General features: G+C 39.4%; 1 protein-coding gene across 11 annotated transcripts in view; it reads right to left on the bottom strand.

The window, feature by feature from the left end:
* Dclk2 (doublecortin like kinase 2) overlaps nucleotides 1-23,453 on the bottom strand; it is a 152,493-nt gene that overhangs the window by 52,492 nt on the left and 76,548 nt on the right. For 6 of the 11 annotated variants that reach the window (XR_010039213.1, XR_010039214.1, XM_063224398.1 and 3 more), the window contains exons 3-6: nucleotides 11,271-11,373; nucleotides 7,845-7,946; nucleotides 6,960-7,010; nucleotides 2,809-2,903 (exon numbers count right to left, since the gene is read on the bottom strand). Coding sequence is in view for 7 of the 11 variants with exons in the window: in XM_063224398.1 (XP_063080468.1) it covers nucleotides 2,809-2,903; nucleotides 6,960-7,010; nucleotides 7,845-7,946; nucleotides 11,271-11,373 (351 nt within the window). In the remaining 4 variants the exon portion in view is untranslated. The remainder of the gene's footprint in view (nucleotides 1-2,808; nucleotides 2,904-6,959; nucleotides 7,011-7,844; nucleotides 7,947-11,270; nucleotides 11,374-23,453) is intronic. The other 5 variants (XR_010039216.1, XR_010039217.1, XM_063224399.1 and 2 more) reach the window with 1 other exon arrangement.

The following is a 23,453-nucleotide window of genomic DNA, read 5'->3' as shown; positions in this document are numbered from 1 at the left end:
TCCCAGGGAACTACACAAAAAAATTGTGGAGCACACTGGTGAGCGGGCACGTGAGCAGGCAGGCACAGCATCACAAGACCTCCTAAACAGCAGGAAAGTAAAAAAATACGTCAACTGTGCCATATAAGAAAGTCCAAGACGACCAAACATACATGCCATCAGTGTAAGCGATACTTGTTAATGTAACATGCAGTTGTCATGATGTGAAGATTGCCTTGGCTGTGACCTTTGAAGCAAAGCTTATTTTTGTGGTAGAGTTTTATTGGTATTTTCACTGTAGTTCATATAGGAATTTACTTCCGATGTTGCTTTTTAGGTTTTATAAGCAAATACACAGCTGATGTGAAAATGTTGGTGTTTATTTCAAATGTACAATACAAATTAAGAATAATTTATGTTCCTACTAACTACATACTGAATAATACATAAGAACCTCCTGATAAAACAGCAAGACCACTAAGATGTCAAGCATGTCCCACAAAAAGGGCAGGAAATCAAAACACATGTGCTATCAGTGTAAGCAGTATGTGTATATGGAACATGCTGTTGTCATGTGTGCAGACTGCCTTAGGTGTGATAACTGAGGTCAAGATTTTTTTTATAAGGTGCTAATTGGCATTTTCAGTTTAGTTCATTTAAGACTGTATTTATGTTCTTTGTTAGACTTAGTACACCAAAAGATGCTTGATGCTGAAAATTTTGATGCATTTTTATATACTCAATGTTAAAAATTCAATATTTTTGTGACATATTTCTTGCTAAGTATTTGTTGTTTAACATAACAAAACTCATAAAATTAATCATTCATCAATAGAAATATTCTAATCAATAAACATGGGTCTGGCAGAGCCATGTTTACATGCCTTGAAACAAAATTGGTGTTATGCTCTGCAAGAATTCATAGCCTCAGGCTTAGGGAGCAGGTGAGGTAGTCAAGGGAACACTGCTACTCTTTCACCTACAGTCTCATCTTCAGTGGGACATTTCATCAGCAAATGATCTATCTTTATCTCTTTGAGCACTGATGAAAAACTCCTTGAGCATTTACTATGTCCTCCATGTTGGGGCTATTATAGAAATTAATACATATCTAGCATAGAAGTACTGCAACTGGTCCACCTTATAGTTCAACATACGTATAAGTAACTGTCATGTTTAAAAGAGTCTCAAATTTTCACTCCACAAGTGCAAGTGGCCTTACGCTCCTGTAACACTCCTATAAGGAATGGGTGTGTACACACATCAGTACGCATCTTCTTCAGAGGCGTAGCTGTTGGGCCCTAAGGCTGTGGTCTCTATTGCTAGCAAGCAATGTCAATGACCTAGTGACACGAGAAAAGGACTTATCTTGGGCTTAGAGTTAACAACAGACTAAGAAGACATAAGGGAGCCTACTTTACTAATGAGTAATTTAAAAGGGGGAAACTGGTGAAGACCCAGGGTAAGCAAGCACTAAGGTGCCCCAACTGCTGATCACAGCAAGGATCCCGTTCCTGCTTTGGAGTGACTTTTTATTTTTTAACCCAAGGGTGCTCTACATGGAGTCACACCCTAGCCCTTTTTAATTTTTTATGGTGTGACAGTCTTATTTATAAGTTGACCAGGCCGGCATCAAACTCACAATCCTGCCTAAGGCTGGTGACTTTTGCACGTGGCTCCCTAGAAACCTCATGCTGGGTTTGTCCTAGGATGACAGCACCAGGAGGCACTAGTCTTTTACACTAATGTACACAACAGGAACCAGACAAGAGGCTAATCCCCCTGAATTATTTTTAATTTAATTCTCTTTAAAGTTACTCAGATTAACAACAGTGCACTGCCAACCCGTTATGGAGAAAATACACTGGAAAAGAAATCTGAAAATAATCAGCCAATCACTGGTTTTTAATTTGTGTAACTTTTGGGGGAATTGCCAATTAAGAATTTCATCAAAATCAATACAAAGTTACCTATGTCAACTTACTGCTTCTGCAATGTACCTGACTCTTTGGATAAATAGCAGTTTCCAGTAATAAGAAGCAGATGAGAGCTATGGACTCTTTACCCCTAAACTTACTGTCAGCCTCTGTCCAAATTGTATCCAAGTACCTGAGTGCACAAGCATAAAAACAAACACCTTGTCCTGTCCTGATGGAATTTATCTTCTTGTGCTCAGGCACTTTGATGCACACCCCTCAGATTCACTCAGAAACACCATCCTCAGGGTAGGGCACGCAAAATCCACAGCTGAGTAGAGAATGTTATGTCCCGAAAAGTGGGGCAACTAGACCTCACACACTACTTTAATGAATGGGCCAGGATGCTAGGCCTGGCAGGATCTCATTAGTTATTCAGGCAAGGCTGGTGGGGCCCTTACCAGTCAGTTTATTAATGAAAAATACTCTTCAACGTCCATTTGTGAGCATAAAAGCATATACTCTGTTTTAGACCATGCAAAGTCAAATTATGTGAGAGCTGCCTTAATATTCAAACTATGATTCTTAGTAAGATTTTAAAAGGAATTATGTTATTCTCCTAAGGTTTGCCATTACCAACCATTCTGACAAATGGAAAAATATTTATTGTATTTCAGTGTGTTATGTTCAACCTGAACCACAACCTGGCATTCCTGTTTTAAAGATGAGAACGCTTTCTTTGAGCAAAGTTAAGAAAGCTGATCAAAGGGACAGCAAGACAGCATTCAGAGTTGGTCCTGCCCCGCTCCAAATGGCTACACATTTTCCTATTTGTCCCTGCGCTCAAGCCCCTAAACAAACTGAACGAGTTCAAGTACACACCTCAAAACAGCAAAATCATCTTATTTCATACCTTTAGTCCTCTGAAACTTCCTGGGCTGGTCGGAGAGGAGCTGGAGGATTTCGTAGATTTAGGAGTGGAAAGCTGGCTGCTGGGAGTTCCGTTAACTGACCGTGAGACAACAAAGGAGACAAAGCCCATCAAAACCCCAAACAACTAGATTGTGTGAAAACCACGAACTACATGCACAGGATAGCTCCACTAAAACTGCAGCTTACTTAAAATAAAGCTCAAAGCAGATAGCAAATCAGCAAAGAAGCAAAAATAATGTCTTCCATTGCATTACAGACAAAAACAAAAAATCAGACAAGGAGCAAACTAGAATTATTCTCACTAACAGTTTTCCAACAGTGGCATTTGTTTATCAAGTATCTCGGACAGTGTGGAATTGGAGGTGTGTGTCAGTACTCAGCCCTGTGTCCTGGCTCTCAGAAAGTTAGTGCCTGGCTGCTGTGATTCACCAGGAAGGTTGTTCCATAACCACTAGCATCCACCCACTGTCTTCGTGCACTACAACCTGAATGACTGTGAAGTTCTTATAGCGCTTTCACATCGATCACACCACAACCCAAATGTATTTTCTAAGCACATTTTTTTAACTCAATATTGAACCCAGGACCTCACACATGTTAGGCACATACTCTACGTGGCTCTACCGCTCCACGCTGTTATGAATATTCTTAATGAAAAAGTGAAAATTACTATTTATTTATTTGCTTAAAGGCCATAAAAGACATTGCTCAACTTTTTAAAAATCTAGGATAGTTATTTCTAATTCCTTCCCTTTTGTTTGCTTCACGGCTTAATTTCCTCATTACTTAGCAACCCTGGTAGCTTTTCTATACGCCCCCTCTGGGTGGTTTTAATACCACTCACCCCTGGTGGTATCACTGCATCTGCTTCTGCAGTGGCTTCACAGAGCTGCTTTAACATCCAGCATTAGTACCTTTTTCTGCTCTAAACAGTACTTGTAAACCCTTTTATTAATAATCCTCAAAGCTCTTCCCCAAAGAGGATGAATCTTGCCATTCATCTTTATGGAGAAAAAAAGCAAAATCCATCTCCCTTTCTTTTAAAGTGTGAGAGTTTAGATAATTCTAAATATAAAAATCCAAATGCCCTGAATAAGTACAAAAAGGTAAAGGCCCTGAATAGGTGGCTCCAAAAGTGAGTACAGGTCCTTAAATAGAAATGGAAAAATCTGGATCAGGAGATATTTGTGATTAGATAAATCATCTGTTAACAGATATAGTCATTATTTATTATATTGCTCATTTTAAAAGCTCGATCAATGTGATGTTTTTCACTTATTTTTAAATTTCCAAACTTTAATTTTTCTGACTCTAAATCACTCAGTTCGGTTCCCTAGATTTTAACAAATTTATATGGTACTCAATACAACACCAGCACCTGCACAATTAGAAACACTTAAGAGTATTCAGCAGCCCTCATAATTCCTCAAGTTAATTTCAATTTTTGTTATTTCTTAAAAATTCTTTAAAAGAGGCAGGGCATAAAGGCATTGATACTATCTTTGTGACACTACACTACCATTAGAAAATTTTTTCGCCAGGCCATAGCATGTACAACAGCAAGAGTGACTGCTCCTGCAAACTGAGGACCTTGGATGATAATGAAGTGCTGAAACAAATACACTATTTTAAGGCAGGCATGGTGGCACGTGACCACAATCTCAGCAGTCAGGAAGGCTGAGGCAGGAGGATCCCAGTTTGAGCAGCTTAGAGACTTAAGACAGTCTCAAAATAAATTTAAAAAAAAATTTAAAGGCTGGAAGAAAATATTCTTGAAAAGTGCCACTTTGCTGGAGTCTGTGAGAATGGGGAAGGCTGTGGTGCTTGGGGGCTGGAGGTACACAGGAAACCTGTGCCTTCTATTCAATTTTGTTGTGAACCTAAAAACTGCTTGAATAACTGGACTCAAAAAAATTCTTTCAAAGGATTCACACAACATAGAGATTGTTGTGAGTGATAAATTAGTAAGCTGCTTAGAGTCCTGACTGAGTTTCATTTTTCCCTTCCCTGTCCCATGTGATAATCTAGATGGGTCACCAGCTTCTAAGGAATCAGCAGTCAGCTCTCACTACTATTAGACACCGTGCTAAGCACAAAGGCTTCCTTGAAATGGGCACAGGAGAAAACCCTGCTCCTGCACATGGTTGTGCTGACAGCCTGAGGAAATCACCCCAGCCTGGGCAGAGCATCCTAGCTAAATGCACCACCAACCACTTCATGCATGGCAATAACTACATAGATATGTGTATTTCCTCCACGTTAACATTCACTCTAAAGAGACACTAGGTATGCATAGCCTCACAGTTCTCAATGGGGTCGGGGGGGGTCTCAAAAATGTTCTTTAATAAGAAGCCCATGATTTCACTGACTGGTACATTTCCGGTCAGCAACTGTGGCTCAGGACTGGCTTTGGGGCGTCCCTGCCCCAGATGACTGGCCAGCACCTTCACGACGCTCCCCTTCCTCACTACTCCCTGATTGTCTCTCTGAAGATCTCATCCCCTTCCATTCAAGAAGAGGAAGGAAACTTGAGGGGCTTTGTTTATTGGCTCCAAATAATTTTTATCTTGGTAGACTATTCAAGATTCATTCACAAGCTCAAAACCTGAAATATGAATTTTTAAGGTTTAACCTACTGTAACTACCCACTTACATTATCCAGATTAATGTCTATGTGTTCATTACTATTTAGCTATTTTGACAAAGTTTTGTTAAGGATTTAACAAATCAGAAGACTTTATTCAACAGAGCACTTGATATTGTATTATGCTTACAGAGTCACTTGCTCTGCCTGGAAGTCCAGTCAGTCCCTCAGAATTGTTTTCTTTGACCCATGGGTCTCCATGTTGCCAAGCTGGCCTTGAACTCCTAGGATCGACTGACCCTCTGCCCAGCTGACCCAGTAGCTGGGACAAAGATGGGCACCAACATGCCAGACTTTCTTGCAAATTTTAAAATGGCAACAGGTATGCCACAGCTAAATAAGTTTGTTAAAAAAAAACAAAAAACAATACTACTACTTCTGGTACTGTGGCTCCTAATAATAAAAAGCTCTCTTCCTGCTGGTGATAGAGAATGGGGAAAAAGCACTGTGGATATGGAGCAGCTTTATGAAAAACACAGGAAGCTTCCTCAGAATCTCAGTGAAGCCGCCAGCAGCTGACCCCGGCTTGCAGTCCTCTACAACTGCAGTTAAGTGCAGAACACACTTTGATTAAACCCTTACACAGACCATTTGCCCTTGGAAATGTGATTAAAGTCTCACAACTTTTACCTACTCCACCCGAATGTGGGTTCTGGGTACCAGAATGCTGCAATTATCTTTCATCAGTTTTTAATCACACCAAGTTCAAATCTAAAAGAATCATTTATTTATGCATAATATTAGACTCAAGACAGAGCAGTCTGTCTGGAGGGCAAATGTGGTAGCAAAACATTTTTAGTTCAACATTTTAGTTAATTCTAATTAACATTTTTAGTTAATTCTTCTCTTTGGGCGATAGTGGACAAAACTGAATCATACCTGACTTTTAAACCAAACTTATTTTACAATTTACAAAAGGTCAACAGCAGAGACATATATCTTTAGTTAAAATAAAGTATAAGCTGTCATATTCAAGAGCATACTGAGCCTGTAACTTTGTGAAAATAATTGAAAACTGAAAGTATATTGCAGCCTTCTATGTACAGGGAGCATCTCACAATCCTATTCTGGTGTATTCTATTATCAAGTCCTTCAAAATCTAAGATTTAAATGATTGCTAAGCACTTAACTTAGAAGGAATGGGGAGAAGTGATGTGTAATTGTTTTTCTGGCCATCCTGTGTGACTAACAAACAGTACTAACAACACCTCTAAGATGAGCTAGGACGCGGATCCTCTCGAGGTGCCAGTGTCTCCTCGATCACTGTGTCTCAACTATGCACAAATGGGCACATGGTGAGAAAGGTTCATCTGCTAAACAGAGGAGGCCGAAGCGCCCTGCACATTGTGAAGCATTTCGTACTGCATGAATACACACTGGAACAAGCCAGATACGTTCATGGAAATGGAGCAAAAGGAAACAGAAAGGTGGCAAAAGACAAAAACAAAATCCAGCACAGCAACACAGCCATAACGCTCGTGGCTCACCTGGGGATTTGGCTGTAGCATAGGCACTGGAGTAGTGGCCACCCCTCTTTACTGTACACATGCAGTACACGCAAGGGAGGAGACAGTAAGGAGAGTGGTTATTCAGCAGTCTAAATGTGACTACAAAAGAAAGGTAAATCAGTCTGCCCTACAGAGTGATGTGGGTGCAGAGGGAAGCAGAGAAAAGTGCAAAGTCCAAGAAGTCTATGAAGTTTGATGCCCAAAATGGTTTTCACTGATCCTATGTGGACGTATTCTAGATATCCTAACTGATAAATCAAGGCTTCACCTAATTCATTCCTTAAGCAAACTATTCTTAATTTCTGTAAGCAAACCCACAGAATCAAGCTTTTGAGATATTTATGTAGGTTCTTAACGTTTACCAAAAACACCCACTGAAAACTTTGACACATCTATAGGCTTAGGACTGACGACACTTAATTAGAAGGGTATCTGACTTCCGTAAGCACAGCCTTTCCAGTGATAATCAGTGCTCAACAAAGGAAAAGCCAGCAGGAATTTATCAAGTACATACATTTTTGCGTGAAGTGAATGTTTTACACCATCAGAGATGATACTAAAATAAATACATAAAAAGTGTGGTCAAATTGTGAAAGCTTTCCACGTAAAAAGCAGGAGAAGGCTTTAGGTAATACAGGTTTCCTTGAGAACATGAAGAACAAAATGTGCAAATCTCTTGGGAGACTCACAACTTTGGCAAACAGACTTTAACTTCTCAGTTTTAAAACTCACATCCTCTCTCTGCTGTTCTGGTACCCGGCTGCACATCAGCCTGGCACGGACTACTGGTTTATAAACATTCAAGAGAATTCAAGGAGGAGTACCAGCCTGCGCCCTGAGTGGCCACCGCCCTCCCATTCCTACCTGAAGCTGGTGATTTGCTGCGACGAGAGGGCCCGGGGCTTTTGGATCCGGAATACTTAACAGCTGAAGATCGAGAGTAGGATGACTTCAGGACACGGCATTCTGGAAAGGAAGGAAAGTATGCAAAATAAACCAGGTTTTAATGGAGTCGAATGGCATTCCACGTGCGACCGTAGTTTAGGGTATGTAACTGCGATTTGACCACCTCCCTTTGTTTTATTTCCTCCCGGAGATGGCTATCACTAAGTAGTTCAGGCTGGCCTCAGCCTCTCTGCAATTCTGGGGTGCACGAGTAAACCACAGGACCTGGCTGACACCTTGCACTGTATTACTGGGGTCAAACCTTGCACATTCTGGGGAAGTGCTCTACTGAGCTACATCCTCAGTCCAATTAAATAACTCTAACGTGCACAAAAGTACACCTGAGGTTACCTTCAGTCAGTGTGGCCTTAGCTCACAGCTCCAGATGAAGTTCTCAGGGAACACAGAACCCCAATGTCCTAACCTGATACAGACACATCCATAGCCTAACCTATACGTGTGGAACTTTCTGATTAGCAGCAGTGATAAGCAAAGACTCTGAGATTACTTCTCCAACTTCTTGGTTTTTATTTTCAGTGGATAAGGGATTGCAGTTTATGGACCACTGTCTGTCTTATTTTCCATCTTCCCAAAGCACAGTGCATAAAATAATGAGGAAAATAGCTTCAAACAATCATTTTAATCTTTCTGTAAGTTGTCAAATAAAAGTGTTTAAAGTACCAGCACTAATTACAGCTGGAATAATCTCTTCTAATTCAAATAATTCAGAACTTGAGTTTTGGAGCCAAGTAGATTTTGGATTTGGTATTTGCTACTTAGGAGACCTCAGTGTCTTCCCTAAGAAGTTGGGATAAAGCTAAAATCAGTTTTATAGTCTTTTTATAAGAGTTAAGTCAGATGAAATATTGTCTATAATTTACTTTAAAATGCTTTAACTTACAAAGATTAAAATGTGAGTTGCTAATCTGTCCAAGGTCTCTAATCTGTCCATGAGGCAGTGAATTCATCTATCACTAATCAGGAAAATACACAGGGAAAACTAGTTAGTGTGATAGACTCTAATCAAAACCACAGAAAGGCAACAAAAGCAGCTTCTGTTTAATTCGCATCATGGATGTCAGAAAGTTGTCCTCTGTCAAAAGATGTGGGGTGGACCTCTTCCAAACATCTTAAAGGTAGTGCTATCTTTTATGAGGAGGATAATAAACATAAGAGCAGATAACCTGGAACTTCAGAACCATGCCCCAGGTTTGGGAATCAGAGCCAGTTCCACTCCAGCTTTTAGTAGAGAACTTGTTACTTGGCTAATATTAGCATAACTGAGTTCTATGCATTCTGAATGGATCTTTACTGCAAGATGTTATCAGAAGTATAATAAATGTTTTACTGTTGTTAATATTATTCAATGAAACCTTTATGAAGATAAAGCTAAAATGAATAAAGATATATAGTTGATAGTATTAGGCAGAAGTTAGATATTAGCAGGAGACAGGCAGCCGGAGGCTATGGGAAAAGCAAGGGAGAGATGACTCATACACATTTCTCTTTATTTTCTTAATCATTAGCTATACATAAAACCCAAACAAGCTTATGGTTTGAAGCTATAGCCCAAGAGAATGAAGCTCCCCTGAGCATACTGAGGTCCCAGCCATGAGTGAAGAGTTGGAAAAACCTCAAGGTCTCAAACTAAACAGAAATATTCTTCCCATCAGGCAGGAGCAAGAGCAGGAGTCTTCTTTCTTCTCTCAGAAGTTGGTCAAAATAACCCATTTTCTCTTGTGAAAGAACAGTGGTGTGGAAGGAAGGAAATGATACTCCTTGAGGACCTGCTTCTTCATACAAATCATACTAAGGCAGTCTGAGCCCTCATTCCGTGCAGCTGGCATATTGGTACCTGCATGCTTTAAGGTGCCTTCCTTCACTATGGCTCTGCTGAACAATCAGCTCTGTGCATACTCTGCACACAAGCTGAGGTGTCTTGTTTAAATTCACTCACCAAAGACACAAAGAACCAAGCAGCTTCACTGGTTCCTTGCAGTATTTGGATCAGGCTTCCTGCTGATGACAGGTAAATGCATACTTTTTCAGGCCTTAATCTCTCTGCACAGGGCACAGAAGGGCACCATGTACCATGATGGACTTTCCATTGATATTATCAACTTAAAGTAGGGTCTCACCAATAGAATAATACAATATAGGGGCCCTTAAGGGACTGTGGCAGAGGTAAAAAACAAACAGGGGAGACAAATTGTAAGCAGATGGGTAACTGGTACAGTGTAATAAGGAAGAATTACATAAGATGTTTTAATACTACAGAACAAATCATCTTAGATTTTAAAAAAATGATGGTGGGTGTGATGCCACGTGCCTGTAATCCCACCACTTGGGAGGCTGAGGCCAAAAATTTGAGGACAGCCTGGGCCACATAGTGAGTTCAAGGCCAGCCTAAACTACATAATATGAAACTCTCAAAAACAACCAAAAATCAAATTTTAAAAAGCGTAGGTATCACTCTTTAATTGTCAACATATTTCTTTAATTCTGGACTACCATAACCACTACAGTTATAAGTCATCTATCATACATCTTCTTTTCTTTTCTTTTTCTTCTTCTTCTTTTTTTTTTTTTTTATCAGTACCGGGGATTGAACTCATGACCACACACTTGCAAGGCAAGGTACTTATGCCACTGAGCTAAATCCCCAGCCCCTACTTTTCTTTTTTTACAGCCAACATTCCTCAAACATGAGCGAGTCTACATCTCTAAGACTGCTCTCTCTTTCTGTGAATGTTATGTTTGCATAATTTTATTTTATTTAAAGACGAAGTTGGCTTCATTATCAGCTAAAACAAACATTACTATAATAGGTTTAAAGCAATAAAGACAATAGGGAAATCATATTCATAGAATCAACATTTGAAATCACTTAATTACTGTTAAATATTTGAAAATTCTATATATTGACCAAAATTAAGAAAAAAGGATTTTTTTTCATTCTACCCACACACAGCTTCTCCCTCCCAGTATATAAATAATGCATGTGCTTGGTTTTATTTAAAACCTGCAAACAAAATAATATCAAGTGCTCACCATTAACAATTTGGTTACTACTCCTTTATGGTTTTTGGCTTATTTATGGGGCCTGGGAGCAAACCCGGGCACTTTACTACCTCCCCAGCCTTTTCAAAAACAGGAGACTGAAGATTGCATTCAGAGCCTTCCAACTGAGCCACACCCCAGTTCTTTATATTTTTTATTTTGATACAAAGTCTCACTAGGTCACCAAGTTTCTAGGCGGGGCTAGAACTTGCAGTCTTCCTGCCTCAGCCCCCCAGAGCGTCATGGCCAGCGATAGGTTATGAAGACAGTCAATGAAGGTCTTACCACTGTGATCCAGGACAAAGTCATCTTGGGCGTAACGGAATTTTTCAGGTCCACACGCAATAAAAACATCATCATCCCCAAAAAAGTCTTGCAGACAAGTAACCTGAAAAAAAACCACATCCCAAAAATCAGACACATTAGAAGTGAAATAAAGAATTGGCAACACTGAATCCATTTTCCATCCTCCTCTATAATATCGAGGTGGGGGAGAACGGGGTGTGTCGGTGCACTAGGCTTCCAAGCTCTCTGCCCTCACGAGGCACAGCCAGCTGCACACCCTTACTAGACCTCAGAACAACACAAAGGGTTCTCAGCGCACAGCGAGTCCTGTTTAACATGTCAAGACAAACCGGGAGGCCTAGTGATCTTTTCCCAGGGTTTCCTGATGGGTGGTGGTGAAGCTAGGGCTGACGGAAGCTTCTGCTCTATTTCCTATACTTTTCTCTTCCATGTGACCTTTGATCTGATTTCTCTGTCCCTCAGGTCAAGGACTCGGACTGTTCTGAGGATGGACATCCAAAAACTGCTCAGCACAACCGATGCCTGCTGTGTAATATGCTTAATGCTCATCCCTGCCACAGCACCGTCAGCACCAGCATCGGGACAAAGGGGGGGGGTTGCCATGAAGTAATGACACTTAGACTGCAGGTTTCTCCCCAGACCCTGCACCACAATATGTGGTTCTGCAAACACAGCTTTCAGAGAGCCACCTCCATCCATACACAGCAGTTTCTTTAGATCGCACAGAACTGGGCCCATCCCAAAGAACATGTTCATCCATTTGTCCCAGTGCTAATGAGCAGAACCATCTCCAGAGCTGAGCACAGAGATAGGCTCGACTTTCACTTGTGATGATTTAAAAAACAAAATAAAACAAAACAAACAAAAAACTTTTAAAATACTTCACTGCCAATAATACAGTTTTTAAACATTGCTGCTATTCTTGGATGGCCTGAGCAATCTCAGGGATCCTTTATGTCTTCCTGGTGGTTATTAGCTTTTATTGAGAAAAAAGTTTTACTGTAGCGTTAGGAAGCAAAGCGCCATAGAGAAGACCATGAACTAAATATAATGTCAATAGTGTAGATCCTCGTAATGACTTTTTGTTTTCTTGTGAGACAGAATCTCACTAGAACTCGCTCAGTAGCCCAGACTGGCCTGGAACTCACGGCAATCCTCCTGCCTCAGCTTCCCAAGTGCTGGGATTACAGGCATGCACCACCATGCCCAACAATGACATGACTCTTACAATGCATCTTTTACATTTTTTTGGGCAGAACCAAAATGTTGACATACAGGTATTAAGTAGCCCTGGTGTGCATTTTAACTCATTTCTCCCACTTCTCATCAAGCAAGACTTGGCTTCAACAGCTCAGGCCACAGTGTGTGAGGCCTTCAAGCAGAATCTTTTTATCGGGAGTCGTCCTTTCATCTTCGTTCCTTCCCCAGCCCTCATGTCTAGTCTTGTGCTGCCTGGGTGTTACTGCCTGGCCCCCTCGGTTCACTCACAGAGCTTCCTTCTTGCCTAGACTCCTGCGCTCTGGCTCTTCCACAGGTGAGCAAACCTCCAGCACCACAGCTTCTCTGTGCCCGAGGTGGGCATCCATACCATCTGGCACCCTCAGCTCTTCCTCACGGGCTGCACCCCCTGACCCTGTGACCTCCTCTGTGCTGTTGCTTTTCTGCTCACCCTCAGCCTCATTTGGGCTACTTTGGGTTCCTACCTACATGGTACCAGGTGAGTTTTCTTAAAATATCTTTTAGCTGGTTCTAAATATCCTACAATGCTTTCATCCACTTGAATGGTTTTACACTGTCTCGATATGTTTGATGCTATAGTATACAAAGTTATATTCAAATATTTCAAGGAAAAAGACACTATGGTAACTACTATTAAGTCGGGTTATTTGGTGGTGAAGCACTAGGTTGCTGAAACTGTCATGCTTTGACCTGTTTGTTATGTTGTTATGTCCTCTTTTATCTCAATCTCTCCCTTATTCATTAAAAAATTATTTAGTTATTTTTTATGATTTTTTAATTAAGGGAAAAAATAAAAAACATTAGCAGGATATATTATAGTAACTTTTTTGATCTCCAATTAACTTGTTTTGAAGTCCTGTAATACTTCCACTATCTTGTTTTGACTGATTAGACTCTGTTCCGTTCTGTATGCTAGTATCAAGTTTGAGGGTATAGGCAACTACTTTGAAGGCAATAAGATTCACTATGATGCCCATTCTGGTTTGACTATTATCTCCTTTGGAAGTCCTGTAATATTCACAACATTTAGGTTTTATTGGTCTTGTTCTCTACTGTTTTGTTCAACTTTGTAATACCTAATGAGATAGACAATTCTTTTTAAGGAAGCAAGAGGCATTATGGTAACCATTGTTGATAACCTTGTACTCTTTTTTTACATCATGCGCTGTCTATCCTTGGTTTTGACTGTTTATCCTTGGTTTTTGACTTTGTTTTGTCATATTTGATTTTATTCTCTTCCAAAAAAAAGTAACAAGAACTATGGGAATAATAAAACCCAAAATGTGTAAATTTTGCTGTAAAAAAGAGAGGAAAAAAAAGTGCTCTAAAGGATACAACTGCAAGTGTGTTTAGGTGTGTTAAATAGATGACCATATTAATGTTTTTGATTGGATCATTGAACACGACTGTTTGCAGTCTCACTGTTTGAATGTCCACTTTGTATGCTTTGATCCTGTGACTTGAGCAATTATCTCTAAGATGATAATGTGTAATCTATTAATTGGTGATTTCTTACTTTTTTTTTTTGTAGTTCTGTATTACTTGTACCCTTACACTGTTTTGTTTTGTTTTTTCTCTTTTTCCTTTTAAATAAAATTTTTTAAAAATCTGAAAAAAAAGTATCTTTTTAAAATCTAGAGTTTGCATGCCATACAACTTACCTATTTGAGGTACTCTATTCAATGCTTTTTACTATACTCTGAGCTATTTAGCCATGCCTGTAGTTCATTTTACTATGTTTTCATCACCCCAGAAAGAAACCCCATGCCCATGGCAGTCACACCCCATGCCACCATTTCTTCAGCCTTGAGTACCCCTGATCTTGCTGTCTCTAAGAATTTGCCACTTCTAGTTACCGCATGTAAACTGAATCACATAGTATTTGGCATTTTGAGACTCGCTTCTCTCAGCACGCCTTCCAAGCTCGCCCGTCAGGTAGCATGGAGCAGTTCCGGCTATGTGTGTACTGTATTTGTCATCCATTCACTGGAGATGGACACAGGGGCTATTTCCGCATCTCTGCTGGCTTTTTCTTGTACTGTCATTCAGCCCTTGCTGACCACCAGTTAGTGCTGTGACCATGGAAGCTTCTAGGGCCTAGGGAGGCTCCTGCTTTGGTGAATGCATAATGTGCATTTGCTGAATGAGGCTGCAAGGAGTTGCTCCTACCGGAAATGAGCAACAGACAAAGAATAACTTCTCGGGAGCAAGTGGCACAGAGTCGTGGCCCAAACTGCTATCACCACCACTTACATCTAGGATTTCCCGAGTCACCACTCTGATATCTCTACTGTGAGATGTTCTCATGAATCCTGCCAAAAGCACTGAGGTCCATACCATTACTGCTCTCCTCATTCACAAACAGGAAAATTTCTCAGGAGGGAAACTTATCCTTCCACAAGTAGTGAATGCGTGCAAAGGGATTTCACTGTGAGTCTTCTGCGTCTAACATCTCTGCTTTCATTTTTTGTTTTGTTTTTAGTGCTGGGGATGAAACCCAGGTCCCGGCCCAGGCAAGGTAAGCAGCCTACCACCAAGCTCCACCCTCTGCTCTGTGCTTCAACTGGACACGTCTGCCTTCCCTCACCTGGAGCCCTGTGATTCCAAATCATTTTACTTATTTTATAGTCATTTACCTCTATCTTACATTTCTGACTACTTCATTTTTTATATACGTTTATTCAATGAACAGTTTGAATCCAGTTTTACTTCCTTGGCCAACTAAAACAAGGAAGTTTAACTCTACTTTTTGAGAAATAAAAATTTGATTTGCTTTCGTGATCAAATTAGAATAAGAAACAATGAATTTTCTAAAATATACTTGAGTGTCTAAAAAAACAAGTTAACTTTTAATAGATTTTATTACAAGGAAGTGTTTCATCTGATACTTAATTAGTTGGCATTTGACTAAATGACAAAGCTCATTATGGAGGGTGAAAGCATTTAACAGGTCATACGAAGAGAATAGATCAAAGCTGAGGCTTATTTTACACACCAGTTTTACACAGTGCTTCCTAACCCTCTTTTAATGATTTTACCTGTCAATGTAAGTTTGAATTTGTAGTCTATACATCTGTCTGGCTTTAATTCAGATTCAGGTCACTGAATACATACTTGGCTAATTAGTTCACCAAGTTGCATGGCTTAATTAGGTCAGATATGCCTCAAGTAAGTCATCAGTGCATTCATGAAATGATAGCTTCTAGGAGGCTGAGGCAAGAAGGTCAACAAGCTTGAGGCCCACTTGGGCAACTCTGTGACTCAGTGAAACATTGTCAAAACAACAACAGAAAAGAGGCTGGGGTCTAGTTCAGTTCAAATGCCCTGGGCATAATCCCCAGCCCACTACCATTAAAAAACACAGCTACTGAGTGAATAAATGGTAAGCTCAGACAAACAAAACATACATCCCAATCATATCATAAATGTATACTCAAAGTGGCATACTTTCCAACATAGGAAACCCTTTTCACCACCATTCATTCGAAACATTTTTATTTAGCACTTAACTCCCAAGTATTACTCTAGGTGCTAGAGGTATGAGTCAAAAAGAAAAAAGACAAAAATCCTTACCCTCACTGAGCAAATATGAGAAGAAACTGCAGACAAAATGCACAAGTAAATGTGTGAAGAGTTGGAAGTTAGGCAAGTATGGAAAGGGATAGCGTCTGAATACCAAATGGGGTACTCTGGAAAGGCATCGTGGCCAAGGCAACTTCTGCACAAAATACTGAAGACAGTGAGGGAACAGGGCTGGTGGAGCACCCATGGGAAAAGCATCCCATGCAACAAGAAATAGAATGTGCAAAAAAGCTCCAAAGAGATCAGGCCTGGAATGTTTGCCAGAAATAGCAAGGGGAAAGTCCCTGGAACACAGTGAGAGAGGAAATGTCAACAAAGGAGCGGAGGCATAGGGACACCTCTGTGGCCACCAGCAAGGACAGCTTCCCTCTCAGTGGGAAACACTGGACACCTGAACAATGGGACTTGTATTTTAGATGGATCTGTGTGAAGACTACACTGTGGGGACTCAGAAAGGTCAAGAAACCAAGCAATCCCATTTAGAAATGGACAAATGGTCTGAATAGACATTTCTCAAAAGAAGAAATATGAATGACAAGTATATGGGAATGAAATGTTCAACATCACTAGTCAGCAGGAAGATGCAAATGAGATGTCCTCTCACTGAAAAGAGCAAAAACATAAATGCTGGTGAACATGCATGCAGAGAAAAGTGAATTTTTCCACACTACTGATGGTAAAATAAGCTAGTAGAGCCACATGGGAGGTCAGGATAGAGAGTTATTTAAAACTGACATGGAACCACCATAATCTAGCAAGCCTATTTCTGGGTACATGTACAAAGGAAATGAAATCAGCATATCACAGAGATATACAGACTCCCATGTGCATGGCAGCTTCCCAACAGCCAGAGCGGGAACCAGCTGGGAGGGGTCCACTGACAAGTGAATGAAGAAAATGTGATACATATCCTTACACCTAACGGAATGCTATCTGGTTATAAAAACAGTGAAATTCTAATGGAACTACAAGACACAACACAAACAGAACAAAGGTACAAGGTAGTGAGCATGACTAAAGGTGGATCTCAACCATCGTCCATAGAAGGGGAAGAGCAGATCTGAACTGTGTTTTCGCCGTTGTGAGGAATCTATGGCACCATGCTGCAGTGGGCTATTTGTTATCACTGAAGGTTCTAAAAGATTTGTCATCACTGGATAGCTCACGTGTGTATCAAAACTATAAGCAGCAGCCTGTGAAGCATTAGCTGACCACAAGCTGTTGCTAGGAGTAGAAAAACACTGTTGTACCTATCACCAGCACACATGCACACATGTACAAACATGCATGCTCATATGGACATGCATACTCTTAGACCAAACAACCTGAGATTATTTCTTCTCCATCTGCAAAACCCACCAGAAACCAATTCCAATTCTTAATCTACAAGGATTAAGTATGAAAACATGAGAAAGCTGTTGGTGTATTATTTCATTAATTCATAACCTCAATTTTTTTAAAAAAATTACCTTATTGGATACTTCTGCCCTATAAGTATAAATAAGACACATTTTATGAACAGGCATTTTCCCAGAAAGTACCACTAATAACTTATAAATGTTGCACTGATAGATTTTACTGTAGAAAATTATAGTCAACTGCTTAGGATTATTTTACCTTACTTCAATTCATTTCACTGCAGTACTGGGTATTAAACCCAAGGCTTTCACACTGAGCCACATCCCCATCCCTTTTTTATTTGAGCAGGGTCTTGCTAAGCTGAGTGGGTTTGAACCCAGTATCCTCCTGCTTCAGTTGCTAGGAGTACTGAGAGTACAAGTATGTGCCACCATGCCCAGACAAGGTATCTTCAACTCCTGGAAATCCTATACAGAAATGTGACTTATGTAATATACACATTTAAATGCATTCATTAAAGAACAGAGTCTACTAACAGCCTACCTAGAATCACATAATAGGTAAGACTTAAATGTCATATAAAAGCAAAGCATTGGTTTACATCTCTATATAAGCTATATACATAAAAATATTTTAGATAATACAGAATTATAAGCATATTAATTTTATGCTAAAATCTTATTTAGTTAATACTACATTTTTTGTGTAATCTTATTTAGTTAGTACTGCATTCCAAATGCTTAAATTTCACAAAGAGGTAGAACTATATATTTTAATTTTTCCTGGTGGTGCCCTGAACTGAAGTGATACCTTTTAAAGTGGTACATCTGATAAAATATCCAGAGTCTGATAAAACTAGCTTTCTCTTACTAATGGGAATCACATTAATTTACTACTACACTTTTGTTCTAATATTAATAAAGCATCTACTATATATCAGCCAGAAACATAAGAAAAGCATACAGCCTAGTGGTGGAGATGGGTAAGAAAACGGATTATTACAGTTCAGAATGCTACAGAAGGATGAACACTGTAATACCTAGACCACTACAGGATTAAAATAGCACAAAGAGCTGGTAATGGTGGCACATGCCAGTAATCCCAGCATTAGGGAGGCTGAGGCAGGAGGATCACTGCAAGTTCAAGACCAGCCTGGGCTACAAGGTGAGCTCAAGGCCAGACTGAACCACACAGCACCCGAACTACACCCTATCTCACAGAAGACCAAAGCACAGAGGAATTACCTTGATGAAAATAGCACCTCCTAAAATATTTAGCACCTTTAAAATACTTCATATACTTGAACAGATAATTCTATCATTTTTTCTTTACAACATATTCCATATTTCTTATTTTTGCTCCTTTTATCATGAGTCTTTTTAAGGTGGGGTTTAACATTGAGGTATTGGGCAGGTTACTAATCTGTTCTCAGAAAAAAAAAAATCAGTACTATGAATAGAAATTGCTCTTAACAAGGACAAGGGGAAAATGTTAGGTCTATAGTTCCTTAGTTTGCTTCTAAATTTTTTCTTTAAAACAACGAATTAATTCTTCCAGAAGCTCTTTGGGAATAATGCATGTTATGCGGCCTGTGAAAGAAAGCTACACAAACAAGGGAAAAGTAACATTTTTGCTAAGGTGTAAAATTATAGCTATCAGCAGGGTCTAATGGGGAAACATCCAGCTGAGAAATAATGTACCTATAGGAGCTCATCTAAGCTTTTAAAATGATGGGGGCCACTGGCAGTAGTAATTTTTCTATCCAGCAGTAGACAGATTAATTAGGTCAGGGTGAAGAGGTGCCAGCCGTAATTTTAGGGGTAGTTCTTAATAGCTTGCCACATCACCTTTGTTTTTCTTTTCATATTTATATTCTCTGTTAAAGGATATACAAATTTATGTGACAGGTTTGAGGTCTGATAAAATATTATACATGTATTAGGAGTATAATATGCCCTTTCCTGAAAACAAAAAAAGGTAGCAGACACAGAAGTGCAATCTTCACTGGGTAGTTACACTCTAAACCAGAGATTATACTGGGTTCCACTTCCTGGCTGCTACAGTATGATATTGAACTTTTAGGGGCAAAAGCTCATGCAGTAAAGGTGGCACTATTACAAAGAACCTGGAATCACACCAGATATTTGATGTCATTCTGAAACTTGAGGTTGCATCAAAAGAGGGTCTCTTTTGTTGTTGTTGTTATTGTTGTTTTTGGTACTGGAGATCAAACTCACGACCACGTGCTTATGACACTGAGCTAAATCCCCAGCCCCGAAATGAGGACCTCTTAAAGATATTTCACAAGCCTAATGCTTTGAAGTTTGGTAAAAATGTAAAAGAAACACCTTTGGGTCTCAGTGACAGACCAGTTTAAACTGCCATTAAGATCGAAACAGAGTAAGGGGAAATATTTTAGCACCTTAAAATGTCCACCTTTTGCAAAAAGGATCATATTCTATAGAAGAAATATCATAATAGGATGACAGATATCAGGAGCATAACATACATCAAAAATTTTCATTAATCTTTACTTTTAGAGTTCAGCTAAAACATCTCTACCAAAAAGAAGCTTAAAAAATCATGCTCCTGGTTTATTTTTTAAAAGGATTTGAAAGGGCACAGGAAGGAAATCCAATAAACAGCTTATATTTGAAACTAAAGTTATTACATAGTTTTTTAGCAGAACTGTGTTAATATCCTTGATTTTTTCTTTAAAAATTAGTAAGTCATAAAATGCCAAAAGGGACTTGCACTTAATTTTGCATCCCCCAATCATATTCTACCACCTGACATCCCTATCACGTACAACACATATACAGAAATACAACTAGAAAATACAAAAGAAGCCAACTTTAACGAATAATGAAGGATAAAACTAAGAGCTGTCTGTCTTTATTCCTATTGCTAGCAGAAGACAACTTCTTTTAAATAAATTGTCCACCCTAAGACTTGAAGGCTGAAAAATCAGCAGTTCGACTCCATTATCTCTAACATTATCCCTGACAGGTCTCAGCCCTCTTTTCCCCTTTTTGAAAAATCGGTTCTAGCTCCAGAATAAAAGTTCTGCCTAAAAAGAATGAGAGGAGGGGTGTAGCTCAGTGGTAGAATGGTTGCCTAGGATGCATAAGGCCATGAGTTTGAGCCTCAGTACCACAGTGGAAAGAAAAAAAAAAAAAAAAAGCACAGGGAATGTATCTGAAATAAGCCATTTGGTTCTTCCACACATGCGAGGAACAACACCAGAAAAACAAACTCACAGGTCAGTAAGCAGGGGCTGAGATTCTCCCCATTTCTTTCCCCTCAGCTCAGAATACTATTTGCATAAACAGCCTCCTTTTGTTCCCAGTAAATGCTGGCTGGCTTACAGTAAGAGAGGGACCCCCTTTCTACAGCAACAAAAAAGCGCCTTAGAATAGCAATGTTTTTCAGTTTCCTGCACATCCATTCAGCCTGGCACTCACAGACCCTGTGGTTCCCATGGAAACGGAACTAAAGCTAAAAGATGACAGCACTTACAGTAAAAGGCTTCTCACTGGCATCTACTGACAATCGCATGCAGTTTGCTTCCACTGCAAAATATGAGACTTGTTCTTTGTTTTCCCACCACACCACCTGCCCCCACCAATTCAGACTAATCACAGACTCTTGAGACTAAAGATGTGGTTTCAGGAAACATCTCTATCAATAGGATGGGAAAATCTTAAAATTTCAGAGATATTTAAATATAGGTCAGCTGACTGACCTATATTTGATGATCGCTTTTCTTATAAAGGAAGAAATTTGTAAACTGTTCTTCTGACCACCACCCCTAAGGGCCACTTTTAGTCTTAATTTCTATAGGAAAAGGCTTTCAGCCTTACCCTGGGGCTTTGTAACAGGGGAGGGAGTTTGAACAAATTTAGAATTCAGGTGAGGGAACCACCATGCTCCTCTCTGGGACTCAGTCATTTCCAAATAAGAGAAAAGGAAACCAGTTACAGAAAAGGCAACTGACAAAAGTACAAGGTGACAATGTTCTAATTCAAAGTTTTCTATTTCCAACAGAAAAGGGGAAGGAAAGAGGAATGTGCGACAAAATGAACCTCATTTATGGCTACCTTTTACTGAACCCCAAGATGACATACTACCATCCCCACAGTACACAAAGGAGGATTACAGAAATCCAAAAAGGTTAACCAACTTGCTCAAGGTCCCTGAGCCAGCGGCAGGAGCTGTTATTTGAACTGACAGACTTGGATCATACTCTTTGTACTTGACCACATGTGTCTCCCTAAACAAGTATTTAATTAGGATGATTTACAATCTATGAAAAAAAACCTTAAGGGACTTTACGGAGCTAAGTCAGAAGTTTTTATACTTGTCTAAAGCACAAATCTCCGGACCATTTTTCTATGTCTTACTTTTATGAAGTAAATGAATGGCAAGTATGTAATCTTATATGTAGGATTTTTTTTTTTAAGGACCAACTTCTAAGTAACATTGTAAGGTCAGTCCAAGTTTAGGCCAACTTCCTACACTTTAGGGAATATTGAATATGTTCTGAAATTGATATCTTCAAACAAATTGGCTAACTTTCTTAAAACAAATTACAAACATAAGCAAGAATCATCTGGTTTCAGAACAGGACTTCACTTGCTGCCAGATTGGAAATACCAAGAGTATAAATATATATTAATAAATATTATGGCCTTTGTATTTGTAAAATAAAGGCAGAACCTGCTACATTTTTCAGGAACTGATTCTTTGCACATTAAAACCAGACCAGTCTCTCTTCTGATGCTGTTTCAGCGTATGCTGATCCTTGAAGCTAAGACTAAGCGATTCATTAATAAAGGTAAGACCAAAAAAATTTGGTCAGTTAATTCTACAACTAATTTGGACAATCTCAAAGTCTGTTACACTCTCAACACAAATAATGTAACTTTGTTTTACTGTAGTGGGGATATTTAGGTTTTTAGGAAAATGGTCTACTTAAACAGGGAGATCATATCCACTTTTACATTTCTTTCCTCTTAATAAAATTATCTTTCTCCTCCCTTGATAGTGTGCTCTGAATTGTCACTTCTAATTTCAAAAGAGCATCTTGACCTGTTAACTGTTCTGTTTTTGCACCCACTGCTAACTTGTGGTACTTTATATTCGATGGGTTTAAGTGAAGAGGTTTCAAGTGTACAATAAGAATAAAATGGTAAGGATTAGAGGCTTGGACTGAAAGGGAAGAAAATAAACTTTAGTGACAAACTTCTCTCTGCTTTTTTTGTTTGTTTGTTTGTTTGTTTAAATTGGATTTGAATTCAGGACCTTCACAGTAAGTTATATCCATAGCCCTTTTTTTTTTTAATTTTTATTTTTGGGTACCGGTGATCGAACTCACAACCTTATGCTTGCCAGGCAGGCGCTGTAATCGCTGAGCTATATCTACCCCACCCCAGCCCTTTTTTAAATTTGAGACAAAGACTCTAAGTTGTCCAGGCTAGACTCAAACTAGAGTTCTTTCTGGCTCAGCCTCCCAGAGCATGGGACTCCAGGCATGCGCCACCGCGCCCAGGTCCCTCTGCTTATTTCTAACTTGTTAAATTATAGTCTGACCAGGCAAAAGGTTAGCTTTGAGTCCAAAATATGTGGATCAATATTATACTACTGAAGATACAAGATTCTAGTTTCAATAACTACTTGTATCATCAAATGAAAAGAGAGTCCAAATTTTCATTTTACAACTAGTATAAATCACACGACAAGTCAATGAGGGAAATATTTCCCAGTGTGGCCTATCAGATGAAGGCCTCATTTCTACAGTTGATGAAATCCTCCGAATAAGTTACATGCCTATGGCTATCCTGAAACAGAAAGCATGCCACTCATTTGAATTATTTATGGCAACATTTTAAAAAAGAAAAATTGATATTGGCTAAAGCAAATACCACAATTAAATCTTCCTGTTTAGAAGGCACCTGTTCATGAAATACAGCCAAAATTTAT

Source organism: Cavia porcellus, unplaced genomic scaffold, assembly GCF_034190915.1.
Source record: "Cavia porcellus strain 051 isolate PalLab524CR breed Dunkin Hartley unplaced genomic scaffold, mCavPor4.1 scaffold_14, whole genome shotgun sequence".
In the NCBI taxonomy this organism is placed as follows: domain Eukaryota; kingdom Metazoa; phylum Chordata; class Mammalia; order Rodentia; family Caviidae; genus Cavia; species Cavia porcellus.
Note: the sequence above shows the minus strand (reverse complement) of the source record. Positions and strands in the feature narration are given on the sequence as shown.